Source organism: Rhea pennata, chromosome 1 (assembly GCF_028389875.1).
Source record: "Rhea pennata isolate bPtePen1 chromosome 1, bPtePen1.pri, whole genome shotgun sequence".
Classification (NCBI taxonomy): domain Eukaryota; kingdom Metazoa; phylum Chordata; class Aves; order Rheiformes; family Rheidae; genus Rhea; species Rhea pennata.
The window spans coordinates 205,008,489-205,034,104 of record NC_084663.1 but is presented as its reverse complement, the minus strand read 5'-3'; the positions used below and the strand labels follow the sequence as shown (position 1 = coordinate 205,034,104).

The window sequence follows — 25,616 nt, the reverse complement described above, 5'->3', positions numbered from 1 at the left end:
TTCAGTGTCTCTTGTTATTGCACTGAGCATGTTGGAGAAGAATCTGGCTATGTCTTCTCTATACTGTCTCTTAGGATGTTATGGACAACCATGTGATTTCAGTGCCTCACACCTCCCTATGTCCCCCCCTTCCTCTCCCCAAAGCAAGCCTTTTCCTAAGATTGAACAAATTCTGTTCTTCTAGCTTTTTGAATGTTGCATGCTTCATCTTTCCTTTACTCATCTTTGTGCCTTTCACTAGGCTTACTCCAGTATGTCAATACCTGTCTTTGTAATGGGAAGCACAAAATGGGACATGGTACTCCAGATGCAGTCTTACAAGTGCTAAACAGACTACTTCCTGACCTCAGCTTTTATCAAAGAATTGGATCAATGTAGCTTTTTTTTGGTGGTGCTTTATATTTGCATTGTATCAGTGAAAATATTAAATATTATAAGGGTTTTTTTTTCCAGGTTATTATTTGTATACTTACAGAATTTTGTCTGCTCTGTTGATTACATCTAGACAGAGGGTGCGAGATGTCAATTTGTTAAAAATAACATTTTTTTGTTATAGTTCCAGCACCTGAATTTGATTTTCCTGAAATGGAAAGACATTTTCCTAATTTTCATCGCCAGCACTTTCAGCCTTTGGAACCATGTCTTGACTTGGATAGTTCATCATCCCTTTCTCAGTACAAGATTTCACAAGACAGCAGAGAATTTATCAAGGTACTACAGAAAAGCTATGATGAAGGAAATACTTTGGCTTAATATGCAAAATTTAAATGTGTAATCTCTACACTGTACTCTATTCAGAATAAACGCAATAATAGTTTTTGATATATTTAGAACTGGAAGTATTTTTGCTGTTTGTAGCAGAAATCTGATTCCAAAGAGCATATTGATGTTAGGTTTTTTTGTCCTTCATGTTCATGAGAAAATGAATCTTAAGACTTTTTTTGCCATTAGACTTCAAGATTTTCAACAAAATGTGAAGACATGACTGTGTTTCTAGAAGCCAGAAACTCCAGTTTGAATATACAAAGAAATAGTTCACCTTTTCATCTCGAAACAAACAACTCAAACAACATTACGTCAGAACAAGAGTCAGCGAAAGAAAATGTTACCCTGGGTATGTATAGCGTAGTCTGATCAATATTTCAATAGAAAACCATTGCTGATACATAAATATCAAACTTCAAGGTTTAAGTGTTGTGTAGACACTGGGAACTTTTCAGTTGCGTATGAATCCTGCACTGAAATGTGTTTGCACTACTGCTGTTCTTCTACATGCTTCCTTCCCCATCACTTTTTATGAGTTAACTCCTAAATTTTGTGAAGTTATTTACTCAAGTTATGACTAATATAAAAACAGACTTGCTTTCAAGCTAATCTAATGGATATTATTTATTACTTACAGTTTGTAGTACTTGTGGTGTTATATGTTCATGTATATTCCTCATTTTGTAAGTTTGAGGAAATTAAGAGGAATACATAAACCAAATTATTGAAGCATATGTGTTAGACTATCTCTGTGACGTTCTTGCTCATTTTTCTTTTATACATTGTGTCCTTCAAAAAGCTATTGGACTTTCCTTTTCTGCTGTTAAGCTGCACCAGCAGTAATTATATACTGCATGATGAAATATCTGTTTTGACTGATGATAGAAAAATTGCTTTATCCACAAAATAAAGTGAGGAGGAGGAACTAAAGTTTTAGATGACAATGTAATAGTTCATAGCTTAAAATTTTATGATTCTACAGCAGCTTAAAAAGTTAATTGCAGCTCATATAAAGAGTGTTTTAATGTTCAGTATACATGGTCTTCCATGTATATTAAAGAAAACTAACCTGTAATTTCAAATGCAGTTAGTAGTAACCTAAGTATTTCAAAAGCTCTTATTTATCAAGACCCAGGTGTTTCAGTGTTGTAAAGTCCTCTACTAGAAGGCTGATCAAGCAGTAGGAAATGCAGCACAATATTTTAATACATGTATTTATGATATAGTTTTTCCTAGTTATTTATTTGCATATATGTACATATAATTCTTGGAAACATGCTGCTGCTGTTTAAAAATACAAGCAACTATTCTCTAAATCACTTTCTCTTTAGCTGGCAGATGCCAATGAAATAAAATGTCAGTAAAAGGCTGACACCCTTGGTCTATCTACCTGTGGTCACAGTAAATAGGATTTAGAAAGCTCCTTCCAACTTTAGCATGATATTCATAAATTGCTCATAAAAAGCAGTCTATGTGCTTTAAAGGTAATTACAATAGCTAATCCTCAGTTTGAGGTTCTCATCTATTAATTTTTTGGGGAATAAAAAAAATACTTGTGCTTAAAAAAAAAAACAAGCTATCCACAACAACACGTTAAGAAATTAAACTTAGTTGCTGTTTAAAGGAAGGCTGATATTTAGGCCTGTCACCCGGAGAATTTTCTGGTGATAGCTGATATTGCAATGTAATCTTTTCCCTCCCAGTTCAGTCTCTCTTTAGATTTTAATGTTTTAATTACTACTGTTTGTTAGGAGACAATTCCTTATTCTTTCTGTATGTAAAACTAGATGTCTTGTATGTGTCAAAGAATGCAAAAATTTCTTTGAAGGAAACATTTAAAGAATTATTTTTCTATACTGTTTGAGAAGCAGCCTATTACTAGCATGATGCTGGAGGCCATGTAACATCATACAAATCTTATGTCAAAGGAATATTTGCAAAAAAATTTGAAGCAAACGTGTTTGCTTGACAGATGCTGTAGTATTGAAATGTCTCGCCAGTAATTAATATCCTATTTTTCTCCTTTCTTAGCCAACTGGAAAAGTCTTGATTTGCATGTGTAGCTTGTAAGGGAAAAATGAGGTTGGGTTTCCGTAACCTTTGGGAACAGCAGCCAGGTTCCAATTTGGATTTTTTCTACCGTGACGTGTTTCTGCATGAGTAATAACTTTTTTTTGGTGCCGGTTTTAGGGGTTTTTTTTTGGTGACCTAAAAGGATCTCAAATAGCTTCCATTTACAGAGCATAAATTGGTACTAATCCATTGCCTTTCCATGTGGTTATGTCAGCACAATGAGAAAATCTGACCCTAATTTTTTTCTAAGAAGCAACAAAATGCTGTTTCTTGAAATTGTTTTACTTACAGTCATACGGTGAATGAATTAATGTATGTAATATCAACATTAATGAGATTGAAGAAGATATTTTAAGATAGAGAACACTTTTAAAACATTTTCTAGACTAGATTTCTTTCTATACCCAACTGAAAAGTCTGGTTATGTAAGGTTCTTTTTAAACTGAAATTCTGTTGCGTTAAGTTAGACTTCTGACTTCTCATATCTCTTGAAACAGGATCTGAAGAATCTTTCCATCCACTTTTAGAATTAGAATCTACTGTGAGCAATCATTGTCAGAATGCTGATCAGCCAGCAGACCTTAATGTTATATTAGAGAGGTCTTTTAAACAATATACTGGGATTAAAAATTGGACTGAGAGTGATGTTTCATCTGCCACACAATATGAAGAACTGGCAAGAAATATAGAATCTATTAATCTCCAGTCTTCAATGGAAGATCTGCGAAATGAAAGTCCAAATTCACTGGAAGAGCAAAGATCGTTTTATCAACTAAATACCACACCAGTTACAATGGATAAAACTCTGCCCGAATACTTACTGAAAGAGGGTGCAACAATCAAAACAGAGACTGTATGTTCGGAAAAATTATCGAGTGAGGTGTTTGATAAGGAATATGTGAAGCTTACTGAAAAATCATTTCATGGAAATGAAGGAAACAAAATGGAAGTGGGTTCTCAGTGGAACACAAATGCAAAGATGACAGATCAAGGCTTTCCAGAAATACAGAAATCTTCCAGGTGTCCTGTTGAAACCAACTTGGAAATCTCAGACATCCGTTTACAGGCTGTTGTACAACAAAATGCATCTTTTCTGGAAAGATATAAAAAACATTCTAATTCTGGGCTTGGAGGCTCTTGGCGTATTCCAATCTGTGTGAGTAAAACTGAGATTTCTAAAAGCAGGTTAATTATACAGTGGTTTAACTTTACACCAAGGTGTTTTAGAGATTAAATATCTAAAAATGTAGCAAGCATTAATTTATAGTTCTAGTTTGAGACTTGCATGTTTCCTGCCCTCTTCCTTATTCTTTCAGATCATAACACTAAACTAACAGTCATAAAAGAAAAATGTGGATTTACCATGACTGTTGGATGAGCTCTAGCATCTCCATTTGATCTGTTAGCATCAGTAGGTGTAACATTACATGGCATAATTATTTAACAGCATTTATCCCCAGTTTAGAAGCCTGAAGGAGATGTTTTATTTAACAAAAGGCTAAACAAACTTAGGAAAATAACTTTCACATAATCCCCCCCCCCCCAAAAAAAAAAAAGAAAAAAAAAAAAAAGAAAAAGCTTAGCCTAGAGATAGACTTCATCAGTTACACTTGAAATTAACCAAAGAGAGGCAAGTTGCTGTGTATGTGTGGTTTTGTTTTGTTTTTTTACATTAATATTTGATATGGGACTTAAGTCTCAAGGTCTGTACGCATCAATTAATTTAAAAAGAACACTTGCTGAGGTATTCTCTTTACTGTTTGGGGCAGACCCTCTTTTATGGTGTTGAATGAGCCTCCTCTTTGTGACAAGCTAACAGATGTTGCTCTTGATAGAAATAGTGTTTGGAAGGTGGTTTGGGGTTTTTGTGTGTGTTTGGGTGGGTGGTGTGTTTTGTTTGTTTTTTTTACATCGATGTCTTTTGTTACTGATTTCCTAGGAGACTGAGTTGGGGCATGGTATTATGGAAGAACCTGAACTCACTCTAATAAGCTCCAATGACATCAGTATTGCAGAATCAGATGTTGAACATTCTAGCCAAGAGAAAACTAAAGATGATAAAACCAGTAACCCAGCATGTATGAATCAGTCTGAATTTAATTTTTTTACTGAGGTGAGTCTTGATTATCTAATATAATTCTGGTTTAGAGTTGATACTTTTGATACAGTTAATACAGTATTGCAAAATAAGAAAATGTTAGGGATATCCTAGATTATTAAGTGCTTGCACCATCTTGTTTTGATGTTAGGTTTTCCAGATTGATCTAATACAGTAATATTACTACCTTTTATCAGTGTAGGTAATATCTGGGCAAACTTCTGATGAGAGACAACTGTTGCAGATGTTTGCAAGACTAAACTATAACATCTTAGCTGAATATCTAAATGAGGAGAGAGGGTGGGATGAAACAAAACTACAGAGTAGACAGGAATAAAATAGACATCCAAATGAATAGAGCTACACCAAACCTACAAAGCAGTTCTTTTCTAACGGAAAAAATATGATCAGCTCTGCCATACCTTACTTTGTCTGTGGTATGCTTTCTGTTGTTTGCTTGTATAAAACAATGGCTACAAATTATAGAGGCACTAGTTTGGTATGGGAAAAAAGCTTGGGTACTGAAGCGATTCCCAAGAGAACCATTGCAATGGTTCTCCCATAGGCAGAACAAAGTGATATGTGTCTGTTCAGTGACTTAACTAGTCAACTAGACTAAACTGGAAATGGACGTTTCAATTGCAGGAGGCAGTTAGAAAAGATCCTAGAAGTACTAGAGTGGCCTTGGCTGTTACCTTTTGGTTGAGAATGGGAAAAAGGCAGAACAGTAAGAGAGTCATGAGAGGGAAACTTAGGAGAGCAGGAGCAAGGAAGAGAAGATACCAGATAAGCTAGAGTTGCATAGGCTGACATTAAGAGCAAAAAATTGAAATCTGGTGGGGAAATGGACTTTACTGGAAACTTATTAAAAAAAAAAAAAAAAAAAAAAGAAAAGAAAAAGTGGCTTTTTAATACTTACTATGAAATTCAGTTTCTGATGTTGTTCCTGCATTGGCAGAAGAGCATGTTGTCTTATTTGCATCTGACTTAACGCTAGTGGTACATCACTACCATTTCATTCAAAATTGGGTGTATTAAGCATTTTCAACCAATGATTTCTTTTAAAGCAGGAGAGGGAATCTTCACCATTAGCTCCAGATGCAGATTATTCAGTTTTCAGAAAGCCTGAAAGTTCTTTCAATGCCCAGAGTCCTAAGGAAGGTGAGTTTCCATCACATCAGATTGCAAGTAATTATGTACAACTTCAATATGATGAAGTTGAGGTAGATAAAATCCTAAATACATAATTTAAAAATCATTAATATACCTCTCCTTCACAAAACATAATTTTTTTTACTTATGTAAGTACATGCTGCCATTTCAACTTGGTTGGTGCTGTATTTAGCCCAGGTTTAATGTACATTGTAGTGACATGGAAATGTTTCCTTGTCTCTTCCTATGCCAAGCTATCTTTCTCAAGGTTCTTAATAATCTCCAATACCCTTTTTTTTATTGTAACTATTTAATATTTAATTTGGTATTTTGTGTGGTTTGTCGTTACATGCAATGCACCTTCATTTGTTTTTATTTGCTTTACTTCCTGTTAGTGTCTAAGCTCTGCACCTAAAGGAAGTCATGCTTCTATTCTGGTGATAATGTGGAACATCAGTAAAATATGGAAATATTTTTTTGGCCAAGATGGACAGCAGTAAAAAAGACAGGAATTGACAAGAATTTCACCTTTTGCGGGGAGGGGGGGAATCTTCTCAAGTCTCTTACATGTTTTGAGGTATTAAGATGCTTTGATACAACATTACAGTGTTTGTCTTGGCAGTACTGTTTACAGCTGCTCATATTCAGTAACTTTGAATTGTTTCTTGTATTGCAAAATACCTAGTTAGTCATAATGTCATTCTACTACTCCTATTTATAAAAATGGTCAAGCTCAGCATTTTAGAAGAAATGCAGTGAAATCTGTTAGAAGTGATAGTGTTCTTCACTAAAAATTGAAAATGTTAGCACTTTTCTTTCTCAGTCATGTTTCTAGAGTTTGCTTCTGCACCAGAAAGCTTGCAAGAATCCTTTTTAAAACGAAAGAAAAACTTCATCCAAAAATCTCTGAGGAGAGTAGAAGAAATTAAAAATAAAGAGAGAAAAAACAAAAGGCCAGAAGCTGGACAGTTTCAGAGACGAAAGGCTGAGATGTTAAGCAGGCAAAAGGAATCCCCTCTCGCCTCTGGTAGGTTTCTTTGGGATCAGGACAAAGCATTAGGGATTGTTTTAGCTGCTACTCTTTTTAACAAAGTGTAGATTTCACACTTGTTCCATCTTTGTAGATTAGGATGTTCCTTAAGATTTTTCAGCAGTTTGGGGAGCTTTTTCACTATCTGGAGTACCCCTTATTTCAGTGCTGTAAAGACCATTTATTTTTAACATGAGTATCTATTGAGTCTATTCTGCTAGTTTATTTCTTTTCTGTAGTGCTGCCTTAAAATAGGAAAATTACTATTTTTTTGATTGTTATATATTTGATTATTTTAATGATTTTTGTTACACTGAAAAACCTGGACTGTTTGTTACGGTTTTAACACTAGAACTGACTAGTAGTAGCTTTGTAAAGAGTAAATCTTTATGAAGAAACAGTCTACTTTTTCACAAATGTATATATTAGCTGGACTAATGATTTAAAATACCTTTTTATTATTTTAAGAAAAAAAAGGGGCAGCTACCAATCAGTTGAAGAAGGTAGAAGAAGTGAAAGTGTCTTCTCCAGAAGACAGGAAGTCTGCAGAAATTGAAATGCACCAGCGTACTTCCAGGTATTGCATAACATAAGTGGGAGAAATTTGGACAAAAAAACAGTAGTAGTAATCTGTGCCTTTGTGAAGGCTACTGGCTAGGTCACATTCTGGACCCTAAGGGAGCACTGCTTCACACTAAATTGCTGGGAGAAAGAAGCAAGTATGCTTGAGATATATGTATGATAGGAAATTTCCTTGCAGCAGAGCAGGCAGGAGGAAGTTTGGATGGCAGCCAGTCTAAGCCAAGCCAGTTATTTCTTCAAATTAGTTTAAATTTGAAGAGAAATTCGTAATTGCACTTAGGTGCTTAATAATGATAATGCACAGTAAATATAATGTACAATACAAAATAATACACCTGCACCTAGGGAGAAATAACCCTAGGCACCAGTACAAGCTGGGGGCTGACCTGCTGGAAAGCAGCTCTGCAGAGAAAGACCTGGGAGTGCTGGTGGATGACAAGTTGACCATGAGCCAGCAATGTGGCCAGGAAGGCCAATGGTCTCCTGGGGTGCACTGGGAAGGGTGTTGCCAGCAGGTGGAGGGAGGTGATCCTGCCCCTCTCCTCAGCCCTGCTGAGGCCTCATCTCGAGTCCTGTGTCCAGTTATGGGCTCCCCAGGACAAGAGAGACATGGAGCTACTGGAGAGAGTCCAGCATAGGGCTACAAAGATGATCAGAGGGCTGGAGCACCTGCCCTATGAGGAACGGCTGCGAGAGCTGGGCCTCTTCCGCCTGGGGAAGAGAAGACTGAGGGGGGATCTTATCAATGTGTACAAGTACCTGAAGGGAGGGTGTCCAGGGGATGGGGACAAACTCTTTTCAGTGGTGCCAAGAAACAGAACAAGAGCAGAACAGTGAGCAGAAGTTGAAGCACAGGAAGTTCCGCCTGACCGTGAGGGGGAATCTCTTCCCTGTGAGAGTGATGGAGCACTGGACCAGGTTGCCCAGAGAGGCTGTGGAGTCTCCTTCTCTGGAGATCTTCAAGGCCCGCCTGGATGCAACCCTGTCTACCATGCTCTAGGTGCCCCTGCTGAGCAGGGAGGTTGGACTAGATGATCTTCAGAGGTCCCTTCCAACCTTACTGATTCTGTGATCCCTGAACGGGATGTTTGTCAGCTATAGGCAGGTGAAAAAGAATTTGAGAAGATTCCATGTTGGACAACTGAGTCAGAACTTCATTTGGAATTTTCAGCAATTTGGACTATGTATACACTTAAGACACTAACTCTTCTCTGTTGCTGCTTCTTGATACTACTTTTTGATCTACTGTTTTGACAGACTTTATAATCAACTTGCAGAAGTGAAAATCAGACAGGAGGAAAAAACAAGGCAAGAAACCTATGCTAAAAACAGAGAAAAAGCTAAAGAATTTCAAAAGGTAACATACTGGGTCAGTTCTCTTAATTTAACTGAATTTCTAGTCCTGCTATTGCAGGAGCACAGCACCACAACTGAAACAGAGACAACTGGAATTAGTTTGAAGGTAGCAGTTTGTTGGCCTGATGGGACTTTAATGACAATTTAGTTCAGCTTTTGTCTATTTTAACTGATGCTATTAGTTTATCACAGACTTTTCTATCAGCACTCTTGCTGAACTTGCTAATACAAAATAACACCTTTGCAATTTTCTGTAATGGGCTCTGCTTCAAGCTGAATTTTTCTGGTAAGTGGCAGGTACTAAGCAAGAAGTTTGAACAAGCTCTAACTGCAAGTTTAAACTCCAAAGTTCATAGAGGAAGAGCTCCTTAGCAAAAGGATGGAGATTCAGGGTTTTTTTTACTCTCTTGACCTTTATTAGCTTGACTGAATTTTCATTATAAGGCAGTTTTCCTTTCTTGGCTAATACTTTTCCATTACTCAAAATAAATTCTTAAGTCTGGGCATTCTCAGCTAAGTAGAATCTTAAGGTTGCAAGGATCCTGCTGGATTTGCATACAATTGCTCTAAGTTGAGTTTCCAACAGGGAAAATAAAACTCTGAATTGTTAAATTTTTTGTCCTTGCTATTTTTGACCTTGGCAATTTTGAGGGAATGAAGCACTGATGACTTCTGACAGGCTGAAACTGCTATTCTAGGACTAAATCCTACCTTTTTTCCCCCCTTCCCCAGTAGAAAGCACTTTTTTCTGATTATACTATTTTCATAGCTTCCCTAAAAAATGACGAAAACTGCATCTTCCCCTCCTATGCTGATCTTTCATACTCACCCTCCTGTGTAAACCTGACTATCAGTAATTGTGCGAGTTATAAAGATGAGTAGTATTTATTTTAACTGTCCTCCCCCATTATATTGTTAGCTAGCTCCAGGAGGTTTTTTTAGTATTATCCCTTCTTAAGCTAGTTTACGATAGTCTCCATTGGTTTGTCTTCTTTCTAGAGAACACTAGAAAAACTACGAGCCAGGAGGAAACCTCTGAAGACACCGTGACTGTCAGAACACCTTCATAAGAAGAAAAATTTATTGGTACAGTCCAAAGAATGTACTGAAATGAAATTTGCACTAAAAGCAGTGTAATTATGAAACAGGTGGAAATAAGCTGTATGACAAGAGTAAACAATCACTGTAGTAGCAAAGATCTTTTATTGACAAATCACTACACAAGCTGATAGAACTACTGCTTTAAGCACTGCTGGCTTCAGATCAGGTTGACAGACATAATAAAGCCTTTTCTGAGGTTAGTGTTTTAAAGGAAGTTCACATTCTTGTAATATATGTGTTAAAACTTACTCAAATAAAACTTATTGCAATAAGTTGTTTTGTGTTAAATTAAATACCATTCTTCTAGTATTCAGTGCAAATGGTAATTAACCACTGCTGCAGCTCAGATACACCTAAAGCACCTGAGGCAAAAAGAACTAGTAACACCCTACCATTCTCCTAGCACTGTTAAGTTAAAAGCTGCTACACAGGTAACTGCTATTCTTTAAGCATTAGTAAACCATTACTAGAATATAATTCAGACTTCTATCCTCACTCTCTGGAGTCAGTGAAAGTAGAACCCTAGATGAAAAGACGTGAATCCAACAACTATCCCCTCTTTTTAACAGCATAGGGCAGCAGAAGCCTGTGTCATTCTGTGCAGTTAAGTAGAGGCTCGTTAGTGTAAGGATTTCGTAGGATCATAGACTGGTAAGGTTGGAAGGGACTTCAGGAGATCAACAAGTCCAACCCTCAGCATAGACCATACAGATTGAACCTGCGACCTTGGCATTAGCAGCACCATGCTCTAACCAACTGAGCTAAACCTGCCCCCAATTTGTCAGAAGGTTGCAAATTAACTATGTAGGCTGCCTCATCTTTACAGAGGGCATTTGAAAGGGGTGCTTTCACTCCACTGCAGAAGCTTTGATGAATGATCTCATCCTTTTTTCCTACCATGATCAGAATGGAAGAGAGTAGAGAAACACTTTGCTACGGCAAGCCACAGATAAGAACATGCCACATTTTACTCACCATTTTAGCTGCATACAGTACTGTAGCAAGAAGAAATAATCCCTGCCTGCAACTGTTCCTTCTAAACAGTTAGATCAGTTTTATTTAACTGCTATGACAGTCTACACAGAGTAAGCAGCTCCCTCTCTCAAACCTGAATATCCAGTCAAGTCAGATAAAGCAGCAGAGGAAACAGATAGTTCACTTGTAGTTGAACCACACAATTCACTACCCTCAGCTTGGTAAGCATTTCTGCAACTCCAAGGGAGACAGCTAATTTGAAACAGTCCTAAGCTTTGCTATCACATTTCCCAAGAGGGCAAAGTAGGCTGAAGTGGTAACAGCAGTCTTTAATGTTTGACCTGTCCTGCATACTTTTTTGCATTATTTCAATTTACAGAGCACCAAGGAAAGTTATACAATTAATGTTTATAATTAATTAATGCAGAATAGGTTATAAAGTCCTTTTTGTATCTGATTTAGAACTGTCTTGTTCTTCCTCAGCCTTGCAGCAATGTTACCAGGACCTAGAAGAGGTGAAGCACATATTAGCACCACAAGAGAAAAGGCATCTTAATTCAGCTGTCTTCCTCACATTAAATTTTAAAGCAGAGTGCCGATATAAAAGCAGTAATCCAGGGAACATATATTTCTTATTGAAATGTAAGGGACAAAGCATCATTTCCAAAGCAGCTCTGAAGTGTCCATGGCATCCCAGTCCTGCACCTCTCCCCCCCATCCATTTCTTCTGAATTATTCTCTCCAACACCTCCATTTATCCCAGGGGTATACTACACTCCCAAGGCAGAAGGAAGTAGCAACTAAGTTAAAACTGTGCTGATGAGCAGTCTAGTATCATGTTATCATAGAACAGAATCAGTAAGGTTGGAAGGGACCTCTGGAGATATCTAGTCCAACCTCCCTGCTCAGCAGGGTCACCTAGAGCATGGTAGACAGGGTTCTTTTCACATGCTGCAGGAATCAGCTGAGCTCAGTCTGAAACCAAGTAACATCTCCCTACAATAGCATCTCAGATTTGGGGTGTCAGTAAGCAAGCATCATTTTTTACTCAAACATGCCTGGCTACATTAAGCTTATCTCCTCAGAAATAGACCACAGTACACACCAAGTGCCCAAGGCATCCTGCAGAGGATTTCAATATAAGGTCACTGCGTTAAGAGCTGCTGGTGTTTCAGCCATGCAAACCCTCTTTGAGGTGACCTTGAATTTCTTTCAAATACTGGTATTTTACAAAGCACTGGTCTTACCTTCAGACTCACTCTGGCTGCACTAAAATGTTGCTTCTTGCCCCTGACATTGTCAGTGACTCAATAGCAGACACTACAGATTAAAAAGTCAGATTTGGTTAGTGGAAACGAAAGCCTGGAACAAGTCAAGTCAGATGCAAACTGCATGGAGTAGCCTGTTCTGCCCTCTCCTTTCTTGCCTTTTTTTTTTTCCAAATGGGTCACAACTTCCCTCCACAGCAACTTCTGGAGTTACCTTAAGGCTGAATTACAGCCTAAGGTTCTGAATAGACTAATGTCTCAGCAAGAGCTTGTCTTTCTTACTTTAAGCAAAGCAAGGGAACACCATCTCTGATCCTTTACATTAAGACTTTATTCCCAGCAGACCTCATGCCACACAATGTGGCAAGTCAAGGGTCTGATGGTCTTACTTTATGGTCATGTCCACAGCTCACCAGAAACAGTAATATCCCAGCAGCCTTGGTAATGACCAGATGATACTCCTCTTACTGCTGTTACAGACTTAGATCTGGGACTTATCCTACACTTGCTATTTAAATTTCCTGTCTTGTTAAGGACTGTCAATCATGCCAATTAAGTTACATCACATCGTGTACTAACCAGCCGAGAATCTGCTATGAATTCCAAGTACAAAACAATTCCTCACAGCTGGTATCAATCTTTGTCTCAGACACTAGTAATACAGATTGCATGAATGTCAGACTTATGCAAAGTATACATACAAGCACAATTTCATATGCAAATAATCAGCCTGCCCAAATCAGAGTGATCACTATCTAGAACCATCTACAGAGGTGTCATTCTAAAGTTAGGTTTGTCTGTTAACTCAGTTAAGTTGCTTGAAACCTTCTGAACAGACAAGTAATTCAGCACCTACCTGCCAAAAAGGTTACCATCTTCCAGCTAATCCTCTTAAAGCAAAGTTCATCTTATTCAGTATTCTAGAGTATCTGTTAGGAAAAGAAATGTGAATGCACTTAGAGCTAGTGCCCAGTTTGCACACTTTCTACATTAAGTAGAAAGCCAGTGCATTCGAATTCTTGAAGAGAACCAAAGGATGTTTCAGCAGAAATACCAGGTTTAACAGACACAGCAGAATGAAAACCAACGATGCCAAATGCTGAACTACTGTGGCACTGTTTTTTGAACATCCCATCAGGAGAATGCTGTTGGGTGCAGATACCATACAGTGCAACAGCTGCAGTAGTTTGTGAAATAAAACGTGCATAATTTTAGCTTGTTAACCACTAGGTCCTAAGTGTTTTATCAGGAGTTTGAATTTTAAAATAAGTTGTTGGTTCTTACAAAAACTGTCATGCAACTAAAAGGGAAAAGAGAATCTATTATAACTTCACTTATGAGCAACAGCTTCAGAAATCCTTTCAGTTATTTTATTATGTATGTCTACAATAAAGCATTCTATACTTCTTTCCGTAATTCTTTAACATATATTCTACAGCTAAGTACCCAGGAATTTTAATGGTTCAGTAATGAACCAGCTGAGTTGTTAAGGAATTAAAAACTTTGAAACCCAAAAACAATTTTGTGTTCCTGAGTATGAAACTACAAAGTATTCACTTGACAGAACAAAAAAAAAATGCAGCATGTTTATGAAGTTACTTTAATTTCAGACAGACATGAAAGTGCTCTTTCTCTTTAACTAGTAGCTGCTTAAGCAAGTAAAGAATCCTTCAAGATTAAAAGAGAACAGACTGCTTCAACTGATCCAAAAAACTTAAAACCAAAATAACTAGAAAGTTCTTAGAAACAAAGGTATCTACACTGAAGTCTGGCTTAAGTTCAAACCATGTAATTCAACATGCAAGTTATATTTGAAATCTCAAATTGTAAAACACCATTTCTGACTCTTACCAAATTTTTCCATTCCCATCTATCTCTCATTCTTATCAGAAGCATATAGGTGGTACCTAAAGGAGAACATAAGCATTATTTCCATTCCTAGAATGTCAAATAGAAATCTGTCTTGCAGTTTTTATCCCACAGAGCTAACAAGCAGCTCAATGGATAAGGCAAAACCACAAGTTTGTTCTGTGAGGCGTTTCCAACGACACGAACCTACAGAAGAGATCCTATCGGGATAGACCTCAACCTTTCCAGTACTATAAATTAATACAATAGATAAAGATCAAATAGACTGACAAAGTTCTCTTGCTTCAAGATTCTAGAAGGATACATACAAATACATTTAGGGGGAAGGAGAGAGGAGACACTAAAAATCATCAACATTTGGGAAAAACAACACTTGGAAAAGAAGTAGCAGCAGTAGGTGATATGCACAAAAATAACTGCAAGTACTAGCATTAGTGTTAAAAGCTAATGCTACCTGAAAGCCAAAAAACAAAGGAATTAAGTTTCACTTGAACAGAAAATTCTCCCTAAGACTTTGGTCAAGTGTTTGCTACTTACAGAAGTATCAAGTCTATTTTAATAATTTCAGTTTCCCTTTGAAAAATTTGTGCAAGTATTCTTTTGACAAACTGAAGTTGAAAAGAAATCCTTTCCTTAACAGAATGAGAACAAGCACTGTATTAAATACAGTACCTGTGTTGAGAGAAGTCCCTGAAATTTGCCACAATCAGTAAGCTTGATAAAGAGTTCCAGTCACTGGAAACCAAAGCCCTCCTCAGCACTAAGAAACAGGCTGAAGTTTGTTTCCTGCTGACCTAGTAGAGGCTTCATATTTCTGTTAGATAGCTTCTTTAGTTCTTCTTTGTTCTCTAAGCAAGTGCCACCTAAAGAAAAGCCAGATGATTACAGGGTTAGACATATATGAAGATACAAACCGGAAGAATCTAGAGCAATGCTAGAAGTAACTACGAATGTTTCCTGAGGATTATTCTCTCTGGAATCACACTTACAGCTATTAGTATGCCCAAGTATTCATTATTCTATTTACTTTATCAGCTCTCAATTAAAATGCCTTTTTAAAAAAATATACAAAAGTCACACAGAACTTTTCAGTCCACTGACACAAAACACAGCACATTAAATATTCATAATGGATGCCTGTAATAAAGTGCAATGAAAAGAACACTCATCTAAGATTTGTTCAGAAAGGCTGTTCTCATTCACTGTCTTCAGAGCAGTTGAACATTTTGCCAATCATCACAACAATATAGTATTTTCAAATTTGGAAATTGGTATTACTTTTTTTAATTCAACAGCATTGCAGCTTTCCAGTTGAAAGAGTACCAGCTAATAGCTCAGCAAGTTAAATGACAAGCTAACCTAGAACAGACAAGGATTAAAAACAAAACAAAGAAACCCCAACATCATCTTTTATTTTCTGCAGGCTACAGAGAACTACTGCAGTTCATGTGATTTATATTAACCAATGTATCATGTCTGAAAACCTCACACAGCAAGTTGCCTCTTTCCACATGCAATAGCAGCAATCAAGGAGATTGATACTACATTGAAGGATGAATATCACTATGGGCAAAGATAATAAAATGGATTCCAGTCTGGTGTATCACATAATGGATAGTTTTCTTTACCTAATGTGCAGATATGGACTGGAAGAATAAAACATCCCTTAGAGCAGTATAGCAACCTTATTTCAATAACAATCAATCATACTAACTTACCAAGATACTAGGTCGGATTGCACATTCAGATCAGCTTCCTAAAAAGAAAATAGGGAATTGCTGCATCTGAGAATCATTTTCAAGTTTCCTCATCATTTTAATAATTTTAGGAAGATTCAGAGGTTTTTTTATTCTCAACAGGAAGCAGGTAGGCTGTAGTCAAGTTATGCTGCCTTAATGTCTAAGTGTTAAGCCTAAAACACAAGCATTTCTTTTGAAGCCAGAGACATGGTGCCATCCATCATAAAAGTATTAACAACAACCTGCAGTTAAAAAAAAAAAAAAAAAAAAAAAAAAAAAAAGCACTAAGGCAGAGAAGGTACAACTTTCACAGGAGTCACCTAAAAGTCAGTTGGTACTGTGATACACAGGCAACATGTAAGGGATACCATTTTTAAGACAAATTACAAATACACAGAGTTCAAAGCCATCAAAATAAGCAAATCCTTGGGACTACTTCAGAGTAGCTGCACTTTGGCTCATAACTGCCTAAGAACCGTTTTGTTAAGTAAGTCTGTTACAGGTCTCATTGTCACCACTGCAATTAGCTTTACAGTGAGGAAAGCATAACCTGTTACTCCTCTAGCCACGTTCTTCAATTTCAGAGACACAATGAGTTGTGTCCATTTGCTGAATAACGAGGCATAACAATTAACTTTGGACAGCAGCTGCAGAACAGTTCCTATTTAAGCCTAACCATCCACATTATCAAAAACATTTCATTAGCTGCCTTCTAGTACTTGAATTTGAGTTTCAAAACAAGATCTTTTGTTCCTTTGGAAAAAGGCAGCTTAAATCTAAGGTTTGAGTTCATATGACCCTCATCCAGCTATCTCCACCTTGAAAAAACAACTATTCCCTCAATATTTACCTGAACTACAGAGGCTTTTCACCATTTCAGACATGTCACAGGAACTCCCCTTTAAATAGAAATATTTTACTACAAGTTCACTGATTTAACTACTATACTTACTGTATAAAAACAAATTGTGAAATACATCTATGAAGAATGGTTAAAATGACAAGTACCCAAATAAAAAACTTTTAATCTACTTGTCCCAAGAGAAATGCCAAGTTTAATTAGCACATCCAGCATGAAAACAAACAAGGCTAGCTGCTGAATTACTGTAGTACTGCCTTTTCCACATCATCAGGAAAGTACTTCTGGGTGCAGATACCATTAGTCTTATCATTTGCTGTGGAAGGCTGAAGTACTTCCCTAAAGAAACCCAATATCCTCATACTGAAGCAGAAAACACATTAGAATTTACCTCTTCTACTTACAGGCTCAGTATTTTCCACAAAAATGTGGTGAGATAACAGAAGGCCAGAAAAACAGCTGCAAGAATTGAAGTAGTCCAAATCAGTTATGAACAACTGCTCACTGTGGCAGAGCTGGTATACTCATCTGAACAGTCTGGAAAGGAATCAGTGCAACTGGATTACACATCTGCAAATACAGAACATGAAACTGATACCCTAGATTCAGTATCCGCATGTATTCTACTAGTAACTCATTGAAACATTGTCCCTTCACATAAGTAACACAGCTAATACAGTGATCAGCTGTGGGTTGCAAAGAAGGGTTTTTTCTAAGCACTAGGTTCCAGGTTTTTGTCTACAGCAAGAGACAAAAACTGAACAAGTGCTAAAACAAGACAAATGCATCAGCTTTCATCTTATTTTCCACTATTTTTGAAACAGCATTTGGATGGTACACAAAAATCTAAGCTATTTTTGTCTTTGCTGTATACTTACTCCTAAGTAACAACTGTCTAACAACTCCTGACTAACAACTGTCACCTTCCATTATTTCTGGTTTTAGAGGGAGGTATAATTTGGACTAAGGTAATTGTGGCAAGGAGTTCAATATCAGATATACTGTTACAACAGCAATTTATACTGTGTTAGACTGAACTGTTATCTAGTTCAGTACCCTTACTATAGTAAATGCCAAAAAATGCCCTGTTTCTATGCTTACTTGAGCAAGTACGTTCCTGTGAGGTATCATTACTTGTCCAGCCTTTACTGCCTGCAGCTCATGGCTTCTTACGTCAAAGATGTTCTGCTGTTCAGTAATCCTACATTAATTTTTCCTACATGGTATTGAAGTCCTACATGGTATTTTCCACTCTTGAACTCTCACAAACTACAACATCCTGCAGTAAGATGTTTCACAACTTCAGCTATATAAGCACAGGACTACTGCCTTCTGATGTTCCCTCTGTTCTTGCATAGGAAGCAGGAATGAAGAACAAGATGGCATGTGTGAAAATGGAATTTTACCATAGCAAAGTGACCCAAAACAGCAGCTGTATGATATATGCTGGTACAGAAAGGAATAGTGGGACTCCAGGAGAATAAACGCACAGCAGTCCTCAAACTCCTTCATCTGGGAGTACTCCAGGCCATGTCAGGAACAAACCAGACATTTTAGATTGCCCTGCAGCATTCAACACCAGGTCAAACTGAAATACTTCTATATATAACTTCTAACAAAACCTACATTTAACAGTCTTTCAAGAATTCGAAATTCTAGTTTTGATTCAAAACAGGTTCTAAAATGATGGAAAAGCTTTACAAAGACTTTCTGTAAATTAAAGCAAAAAAGCTAGGAGGAAAAAAGCTAAAAGGAAACAGGAATTCAAAACCAAACAACAACTTACCTCTCACCAAGAAAACTGGGCAGTATTCCATTTCCCCAAAGCAACAAACTGAAAATTAAAGGAAGGAGATGATAAAAAACCCTGTCAGATATAGCTGACTGAGGACTCTTAAAGCTGAAAGCCAAGTTTCATCAACCAGTATAACACTTGTAATAAGATTGCTTTTCATGTCTATTTATTGAGTTCTAATCAGAATTGAAATTTAGTTCATTTCTGAGTCACTCAGCAGTTGAACAGAAAAATTCATCATGTGAACTACAGAATGAGTGGGACTCCACATACTACCTTGCTATGCCTTACCCAGCAAGAACCCCACTCCTAGATCCAGGATGAGTCTTTCAAGCCATACAGAGTATTTCTGATGTAGATGCCTAAAAGAGTTACATTTAGCCATTAATTTTGGACCAATATTAAACATGATCTTCAGCTATTGAAGAGGTTTTTATTGACAACGTCCCTGTTCAGCACAGAGAGCTCCTACTCACTAAACAGCTGCTGATTTGCAGATGACAGCAATTTGGTGATTATAGAGTACTTCAGCAAGGCATATTGCCCTTTGGTAATCTGCTTCTTGTGGATTCGCAGGTGAACTTTTTGAACATATTTTTCAAGTTCTGTTGCTAACAACACAGTTTTATGATCCAGAAGTTTGCAGTATTCAGACCATTTGTCAGTATTTGCCAGTCATGTCCCCAGGTGCAAATCCCTTTCTCAAAGGTGTTTTAGTCAATTGGAGACAGCTTCAGTCTTTTGTCTAGTCATATTCATGTCACATTGGCATTCTGAACCAGACAGAGGAGCAGAGAAAGGGCAATCTTTTCATCTAAGATTCATCCACTGCTACAGTTCTACCTACTCTTGATATAGCCTACCCTTGATCAGATTCAGCAATAATTAGTTTTCCCAAAGTGTTATTACTGTGCATTTAAGAACAGAATATAATCTTTAAAACTAGAATTCATTTTATCATGTTTGTGTTAATAGTATTTTGCAATAAACTTCTATCCAAATTAAGAGACGACTTCTGTGGGCATTTTTTTTGTTGGTGTATATCAGAATTGCTTAAGTTTCTCATCAATTCCTACTCTCCCCATTGAAGAAGTCATTTAAATTATTTCAAAGTATAACCTGCTTCTCCCCAAGATACCAACAAAACAAAACAAAATGGGGCTCTAGTTTAAGTTTCTCTTAATGAAAAATATGGGCATACACATGCATGCGTGCACATGCATACACTCTTCCATATCACACAGCTGCTGAACTGCAGCATTTCCTTATTTTTAGTTATGGATTATCCATTGGTTATACAAGTTAAGTTGCAGAAGCTAGTGTTTAAACAAGGCTGTCAGCCACAGAGACAAGGTTACTGGTACAGGACAGCTCAGAGTACACTTAAGAACTTAATAAAAAGACATACTATTCCTGAAGTTCAAGTTTCACACACAGATAAGCCAAATTTACTCACCTTAAACCAAACCTGATTAGGTTCCTTGATTGATAGCACAAAGTTCACTTCAGAACGACCATTTAGTCCAGGAAGGCAATGAAAGGTCTGTCAAACATGGCCACCACCAGCTCATTTTTTAAGCTTTCCGTTCACTGAACTGAACCCTGCAGAAGCCAGTTCTCAGCATCATATTCTTTTTCTCCTTCAATCACTCCAGTTGATTTTGCAGGTTTCATTTCTGTCTTTGATTTTTTCTTGTTGGGAATTTTGCTACTTAAAACGAAACAGCTGTTCTCCTAAGTCAATGAAAAATAGCAGTGCTCCTAAGTCTAGTTCTGAGACAATTTTAAAGTAAATATTCTGGTAGTAACTTTGCAAGCTTCTGAGAATTCTTCAGAAAATTCCAGAATCTCAACACATTCCAACATTATTTCATAGAGAAAGATACGGGCTCTCAAAGCGACTTCCTTCTGTATCACATATCAGGATCACAGGCATCACAAGCACTAAATCCAAGCTCAAAAATTAAGTACTTTTTTTAAAAAAAAATCGTTCTTCAGCATAAGAGCAGAAAGAAGGTTACAGAGTTTATGAATATTTACTCACCACTACTCTCGCATCACAGTCTTCTTGATTATCAGAATCCAAGCTGTTATCACTGAAATATAATATTCAAAACAAAGTTTGTAGTTTTACAGTAGTCTCAAGTGTGTAGACTATCTTCCTACCAGAGCCCCCAAGATAGTCTTGATATGTATGGAAGTGCTACAGGTTATAAGCATAAAATAATTCCGGTTCTGCACTAGGTGGTTCTGAAAGGACTGATTCTGATGGCGGAATTATATCGTAGGTAGAAATACTGGCAGGACAGAAGCAGTGTTCAGCAACAGAATAGTAGAAGACAGTAGTAGTAGTGAAGTTACTTAGGGTTACAAAACAAATAGGCTAGCAAGTCAGTAAGTCAGAAAACAAGCAAAACACAATCAAGAAAATAAAAGAACAAGCATCAGCTAGCAGAATACACAATTGTTTCACTGATACCACAGCCAAAATTATTCCCCCTAATGCCCAGAAACTCAAGCATGAAACTCCTTTCCACCACTGTTCGAAGGTAGTTAGAACTCCACAGAAACCATTTTAGTACCATGGCTATCACTTCAAGTGGCACATAGAGCACTAGTTCCAGATACTGCTCTGAAAGTCTTCTATTATCAAGATATGCCAGTCTGGATCAGTTCACTGGCATTCAGTCTACTGACCTTAGTTTCTTCTGTTCCCTTACAAAAGTACAAAGTAATGATTGATATCTTACACAGATTAAGCATCCAGCTCAGCCTGTAAGTTAGCAGTGTAGGTGGTAACTTAACAGTGGCTGAAAATCAGGTATGTATGTCTACAAAGTCTTCTAGACTCTCCTGCATTAAAATGTTGAGTATATTTACAGCAATAAGTCATCTTGCTGATTTGTTGACCCCTTTATGTAAGAAAACTGATTTGATCATAGGAAAGACTTTAAAGTGTTCCAGTTTTTATATGGGCTAACAGTAGTAGAACTTATTTTAGGACGTTTACATGACTTTTCTTACTTAACTTCCACCATACTATTTTTATGAACAACACAAACCACCACTTGAAACAAAAATCAGGCCTCAGATTAAGTACACCCCACTCTACACAGAATCCCAAGTGGCTGAGTGTTCCCCCCCACCAAACAAATGATTTTGAACAGATTTCCATATTCAGACTACACAATATATTTATATAGGCTAGAAGGACAGTGTAGGAATTGAACTTGATGAACTTGCAACTCTGCTATAGAACTGCATGTGACTATTTAAAGTGGTATAGATTACTGAATCAAAGAAGTATTAAAGAGGGTTTTCACCAGTGACTGTCCTGCATCTACCCATTGAAGAGGACAGCCATGCAATACACACTCAAATTGGGCTGCCTAAGTATTTAAAGACTAACCAATTAACTTACTTTGTCTCCTGAATAGGGGAAATGGGGCCTTCATCATCTAAATACTTGTGTTTCCGCACTGCCAGACATTCTCTTTCCAAGTCTTCACTAGCTTTAAGAGTTTTTAAAGCCTTTTTGAGATGTTCTTCGTATTTGAGCATTTCAATGTACTGGAAATATCCCTTTGCAGCTGCTTGCTGAAGAAAACATAATTTAATATACACATATATAAAATATAATTTATATGTATGGTAAGATCTCAAATACCATTATAAAACAAAAAATAAAGCAGCTATATTATCAACTGAATTTTCATATTGACACCTCTGTACTTCAAGTTTCTGTTTCACTTAATCTCTTAAGCAGAATACTTCAGTGTCCTTTTTACCAAAAGTACAATGAAATCCATCTTCATCAAGTAAAGCACCACACAGTCAAATTAAACGTGCTATTTTAAAGTACAAAAATAAAATGTTTCTCCTACAAAAAAAAACTCACCTCATAGCCAAGAACCATCTTTAAAGGGATATGTTTCTTCCCATAATGTTTTTCCAAAAAAGGGAACTGAAAGCCTCTATCTAGAAGCCTTTTCTTTTGCTCTTGTGGTGATGCTGTCAGTGGGGGCCTCCCTATAGGCATCTGTGTGCTCTCATACTTTTTCTTCCTCTTCCCTGAGCCACCTTTATATTTTCGGTGTGCAGTTGCCTTAAACTTCTTTCCCCTGAAGTGATAGGCAAAAATGGCTTTCAAATTGAGCTTTGACTTCTGTTGTTTAGAAGTTTTAGGTGATTTCACTGGACTTTGAGTGGACAGAGAAGAATCTGAACTGTCAACATCAGGCACTCCTGCAAGAGATTCTGCCTGTTGCCTTGAAGGTTGAGATCTAATTTTTCGCTTGGAAGGTTCAGTGCAGCACTTGGTATAGTATTCACTGCCACTGGAAGCAGAAACATCACTAAAGAAGAAACAATACATACCTTCAGAGGACTGTTTACAATTACAATTCATCATACAAGTTCTGTACACGAAGAATTTCGAGAAACTAGAGAAGAAAACTCACATTTCTGAATCACTGCTGTCCAAACAGGCCATATCTGAAGCAGTTGATTTATGTCTACTATTAAGCTCATCTGAAGACTCCTCAGGAGATCCATCCTTCTGCCCAGAGCCTGAACACTTTCTTTGTGTATTTAATTCACATACCTCAGATGATTCCTTCTGCAGAGTGAATACTAAATCTTGAGCAGAGTGATCAGAACCAGAAGCCTGAGATTCATCTGTATCAGTCATGTTTCATTTTGTCCTAAAACATCAACAAGAATTCAATAAATTCATTATTAAATAAAATTTTAATATTAATCAGGTAATAAGCCTCCCCCTGCTCCATCTAATAAGGCTAGGTTATCAGAGCCAATTGTGAGTAAATTTGGACATAGATTTTGCTATGAACTGCAAGCAACTCTAATAGAGTAACAGCTAAATTATAGCTATATATGGAGATATCCACAAAAGAGTTGGGAGCTGTATAGCTCTTCCGGTGCAACTGCCTAGTCAAGGCAAGCATCAGATTGTTCACCAGCTTGTACAGGCCAGTTTCCAGTGTCTTCAAGGTCAAAATTCTACAACCTCTTTGGGCAACAAATACATGTAGCAAACAGCTTTTTACAGCTGCAGGATAGTTACAAGTATAACACATACAAATACTTACTTTCTTTGTATTTACCATCATTTTAAAGTAACCTTAAGCAAGTCTCACAACCAGGAGCAACTCCATCTTCCCCGTTCTGTTCTTTCACTGGTACCTAAAGCCTCTTGGTACTTGCTTTAACAGTTTGCTCTAACTAGATGCTCACTGACTCTCAACCTAAATGCAGATCAACTGCACAAAAAAGTTAGTTTCTACTAGAATCACCAAGACAATGCAATTCACCCTCCAGTCACTCAAGTCTATGCAGAAGGGCCTAGAACATACAGCTGAGGGAACCTGCCTTCCTATGCAGCAGCCTAGAGCATTTCATCTGCTTGCTATTTGCTAGCCCTGTAGTGCTGCATCTTAACAATTCTACTGTTTTATATGCTTTCAGAAACCTTTCACTTTACCCCATAATTTCAAAGTCAGTAACTCACAATTTAGCATTTGAAGACACTACAGGAAAAATCATCTTACATCTTTAGCTAATCTGCTATTATCATTTAGTCAGTAGTTTCATGTTTCAGAGTGCAGATTATTATACAAATTCAAGAAGAAAAAAGAAAAAAGAGCAAAAGCATAGGAAAACAAAGGAATGCATAAGGAAAGCGTGAAGTCTAGAAATGCTAGTCTAGAAAGGTGTATATAGACTGGTAGAATGAATGAAAACAAGCAGGTTATAACAAATGCTTTTGTAGTCAAATATTACTGGACAGTGACAGTCATCAGTACTCAATGCAGTGAGTTCCATTTCATCCTCATCCCTTACAACTAGAATGACTTCAAACTTACTCTCAGACCAAAGAAGGCCCAAGTACCACAAGTCTGCTACAACCTTACATCAGTGATTGAATTTTAAATGGTCTGTATTCAGATAAGGTTTTTTCATCATTTAACTATTCAAGACAGAATGCATTTGGCTGCCTTCTTCAAAATGAAAATGAAGGTTTGGAAGCAAGTATTTACAGAAATACTGCACGGCTCAAACTCATCCTAATGTCAATAAGGTAGCAGCACAGAGGCCCTATCTCCCCTTTGCCATCAGGGAAGATAAAGTAACTCTAGAGAGCAATCCACATCTTCTTTTTAGGAGAATTCTTTTACTGGCCCCATAGCTACACTGCTACTAATTCACCTTGACTGACCAACACAATGACCAGAAATTAACAACATAACAAACCTCAAAGCCACAAAAACATGCAATAACGGCACATTAACTAGACAGGTTGCAGATAATACTTACAGTAGGCAGGTCAGCACCGTTTATCTTCGCTCTTTCAGCTCTGTTCTTACCAGCGACTGGCACACCGCACTGCTAACCGTTCTCCTGCGGAGGAAGGAGGGGGAAATTGCCAACTAACCATTTCACACATTTCGTCCTCCCGAAGATCCCTCCGTTACTCTGCTCAAGTTCACCTCGAGCCTGGGAGACGACGAACACGCCGCTCCCGCCCGCCGCCCCCAGCCGAGCCCCGCCACAGCAGCGGCGCCGCCACGGCGGACACTTCGTACGTGCGCGATCCGCCCCATGCCCGGGGACACCCCCGCCCCGGGCACCTCGCCACGGCCGCCACGCACGCACCGGCGGCCCCAGCCGGCAGGGCCCGCCGGGGCGAGCCCGCGCCCGCCCGGCCCACGCTGGGGTGGCCGAAGGGGGCAGGCAGCGGCAGCGCCCCACGGACGCGAACCCTCGCGGTCACGCTCGGCGGCAGCGAGCGAACCCCGGCCGCCGCCGCGGCCCTGCCGCCGCCGCCCCTCAGGCCCTCCCCGCCCGCCGCGGATGGCGACGGATTCCGCCACCACCCACCCGCTCCCCGCGTCGCCTCCGCAAAGGGCGGGCGGCCGCCGCCCGCGCGCTTACATA

At 38.0% G+C, this 25,616-nt stretch overlaps 2 protein-coding genes and 7 non-coding genes across 21 annotated transcripts in view; 1 reads left to right on the top strand and 8 right to left on the bottom strand.

The window, feature by feature from the left end:
* The window catches only part of CEP295 (centrosomal protein 295), a 47,143-nt gene extending 36,714 nt beyond the window's left edge, over positions 1 to 10,429 (top strand). For 4 of the 7 annotated variants that reach the window (XM_062567338.1, XM_062567334.1, XM_062567333.1 and 1 more), the window contains 9 exons: positions 557 to 711; positions 952 to 1,114; positions 3,336 to 3,994; positions 4,778 to 4,951; positions 6,004 to 6,097; positions 6,912 to 7,115; positions 7,587 to 7,695; positions 8,958 to 9,057; positions 10,056 to 10,429. In XM_062567338.1, coding sequence (XP_062423322.1) covers positions 557 to 711; positions 952 to 1,114; positions 3,336 to 3,994; positions 4,778 to 4,951; positions 6,004 to 6,097; positions 6,912 to 7,115; positions 7,587 to 7,695; positions 8,958 to 9,057; positions 10,056 to 10,106 — 1,709 coding nt within the window. In that variant the 3' untranslated portion in view covers positions 10,107 to 10,429. Of the gene's footprint in view, positions 1 to 556; positions 712 to 951; positions 1,115 to 3,335; positions 3,995 to 4,777; positions 4,952 to 6,003; positions 6,098 to 6,911; positions 7,116 to 7,586; positions 7,696 to 8,795; positions 8,931 to 8,957; positions 9,058 to 10,055 lie in introns of those variants that run through there. The other 3 variants (XM_062567335.1, XM_062567332.1, XM_062567337.1) reach the window with 2 other exon arrangements.
* TAF1D (TATA-box binding protein associated factor, RNA polymerase I subunit D) lies at positions 10,237 to 25,614 on the bottom strand. 7 transcript variants are annotated; one of them, XM_062567340.1, is made up of 15 exons: positions 25,560 to 25,614; positions 24,996 to 25,079; positions 23,123 to 23,365; positions 22,561 to 23,017; positions 22,084 to 22,259; positions 20,707 to 20,758; positions 20,119 to 20,396; positions 18,654 to 18,701; positions 17,272 to 17,404; positions 15,988 to 16,250; positions 14,942 to 15,132; positions 14,252 to 14,307; positions 13,257 to 13,329; positions 12,380 to 12,452; positions 10,237 to 11,638 (listed from the first exon to the last, which is right to left on the bottom strand). In XM_062567340.1, the coding sequence occupies exons 3-7, from the start codon at positions 23,350 to 23,352 to the stop codon at positions 20,250 to 20,252; spliced, it is 1,062 nt and encodes a 353-aa protein (XP_062423324.1). In that variant the 5' UTR covers positions 23,353 to 23,365; positions 24,996 to 25,079; positions 25,560 to 25,614; the 3' UTR covers positions 10,237 to 11,638; positions 12,380 to 12,452; positions 13,257 to 13,329; positions 14,252 to 14,307; positions 14,942 to 15,132; positions 15,988 to 16,250; positions 17,272 to 17,404; positions 18,654 to 18,701; positions 20,119 to 20,249. The 7 variants fall into 7 exon arrangements, with proteins under 7 accessions (XP_062423324.1, XP_062423328.1, XP_062423327.1 ...); XM_062567344.1 differs by having other exon boundaries at positions 15,064 to 15,132; XM_062567343.1 differs by having other exon boundaries at positions 13,257 to 14,307; positions 15,064 to 15,132.
* LOC134135782 (small nucleolar RNA SNORA8) lies at positions 13,435 to 13,573 on the bottom strand. Its single transcript, XR_009957368.1, has one exon. It is a non-coding gene; the product is annotated as a small nucleolar RNA SNORA8 (small nucleolar RNA).
* Positions 14,357 to 14,489, bottom strand: LOC134135786 (small nucleolar RNA SNORA18). The gene has a single exon (XR_009957372.1). It is a non-coding gene; the product is annotated as a small nucleolar RNA SNORA18 (small nucleolar RNA).
* LOC134135781 (small nucleolar RNA Z40) lies at positions 15,444 to 15,516 on the bottom strand. The gene has a single exon (XR_009957367.1). It is a non-coding gene; the product is annotated as a small nucleolar RNA Z40 (small nucleolar RNA).
* LOC134135784 (small nucleolar RNA SNORA1) lies at positions 16,500 to 16,632 on the bottom strand. The gene has a single exon (XR_009957370.1). It is a non-coding gene; the product is annotated as a small nucleolar RNA SNORA1 (small nucleolar RNA).
* LOC134135783 (small nucleolar RNA SNORA8) lies at positions 17,039 to 17,174 on the bottom strand. The gene has a single exon (XR_009957369.1). It is a non-coding gene; the product is annotated as a small nucleolar RNA SNORA8 (small nucleolar RNA).
* On the bottom strand, positions 17,512 to 17,637 carry LOC134135790 (small nucleolar RNA SNORA40). The gene has a single exon (XR_009957375.1). It is a non-coding gene; the product is annotated as a small nucleolar RNA SNORA40 (small nucleolar RNA).
* Positions 18,838 to 18,909, bottom strand: LOC134135797 (small nucleolar RNA SNORD5). The gene has a single exon (XR_009957381.1). It is a non-coding gene; the product is annotated as a small nucleolar RNA SNORD5 (small nucleolar RNA).
* Positions 25,615 to 25,616: the final 2 nt, after the last annotated feature.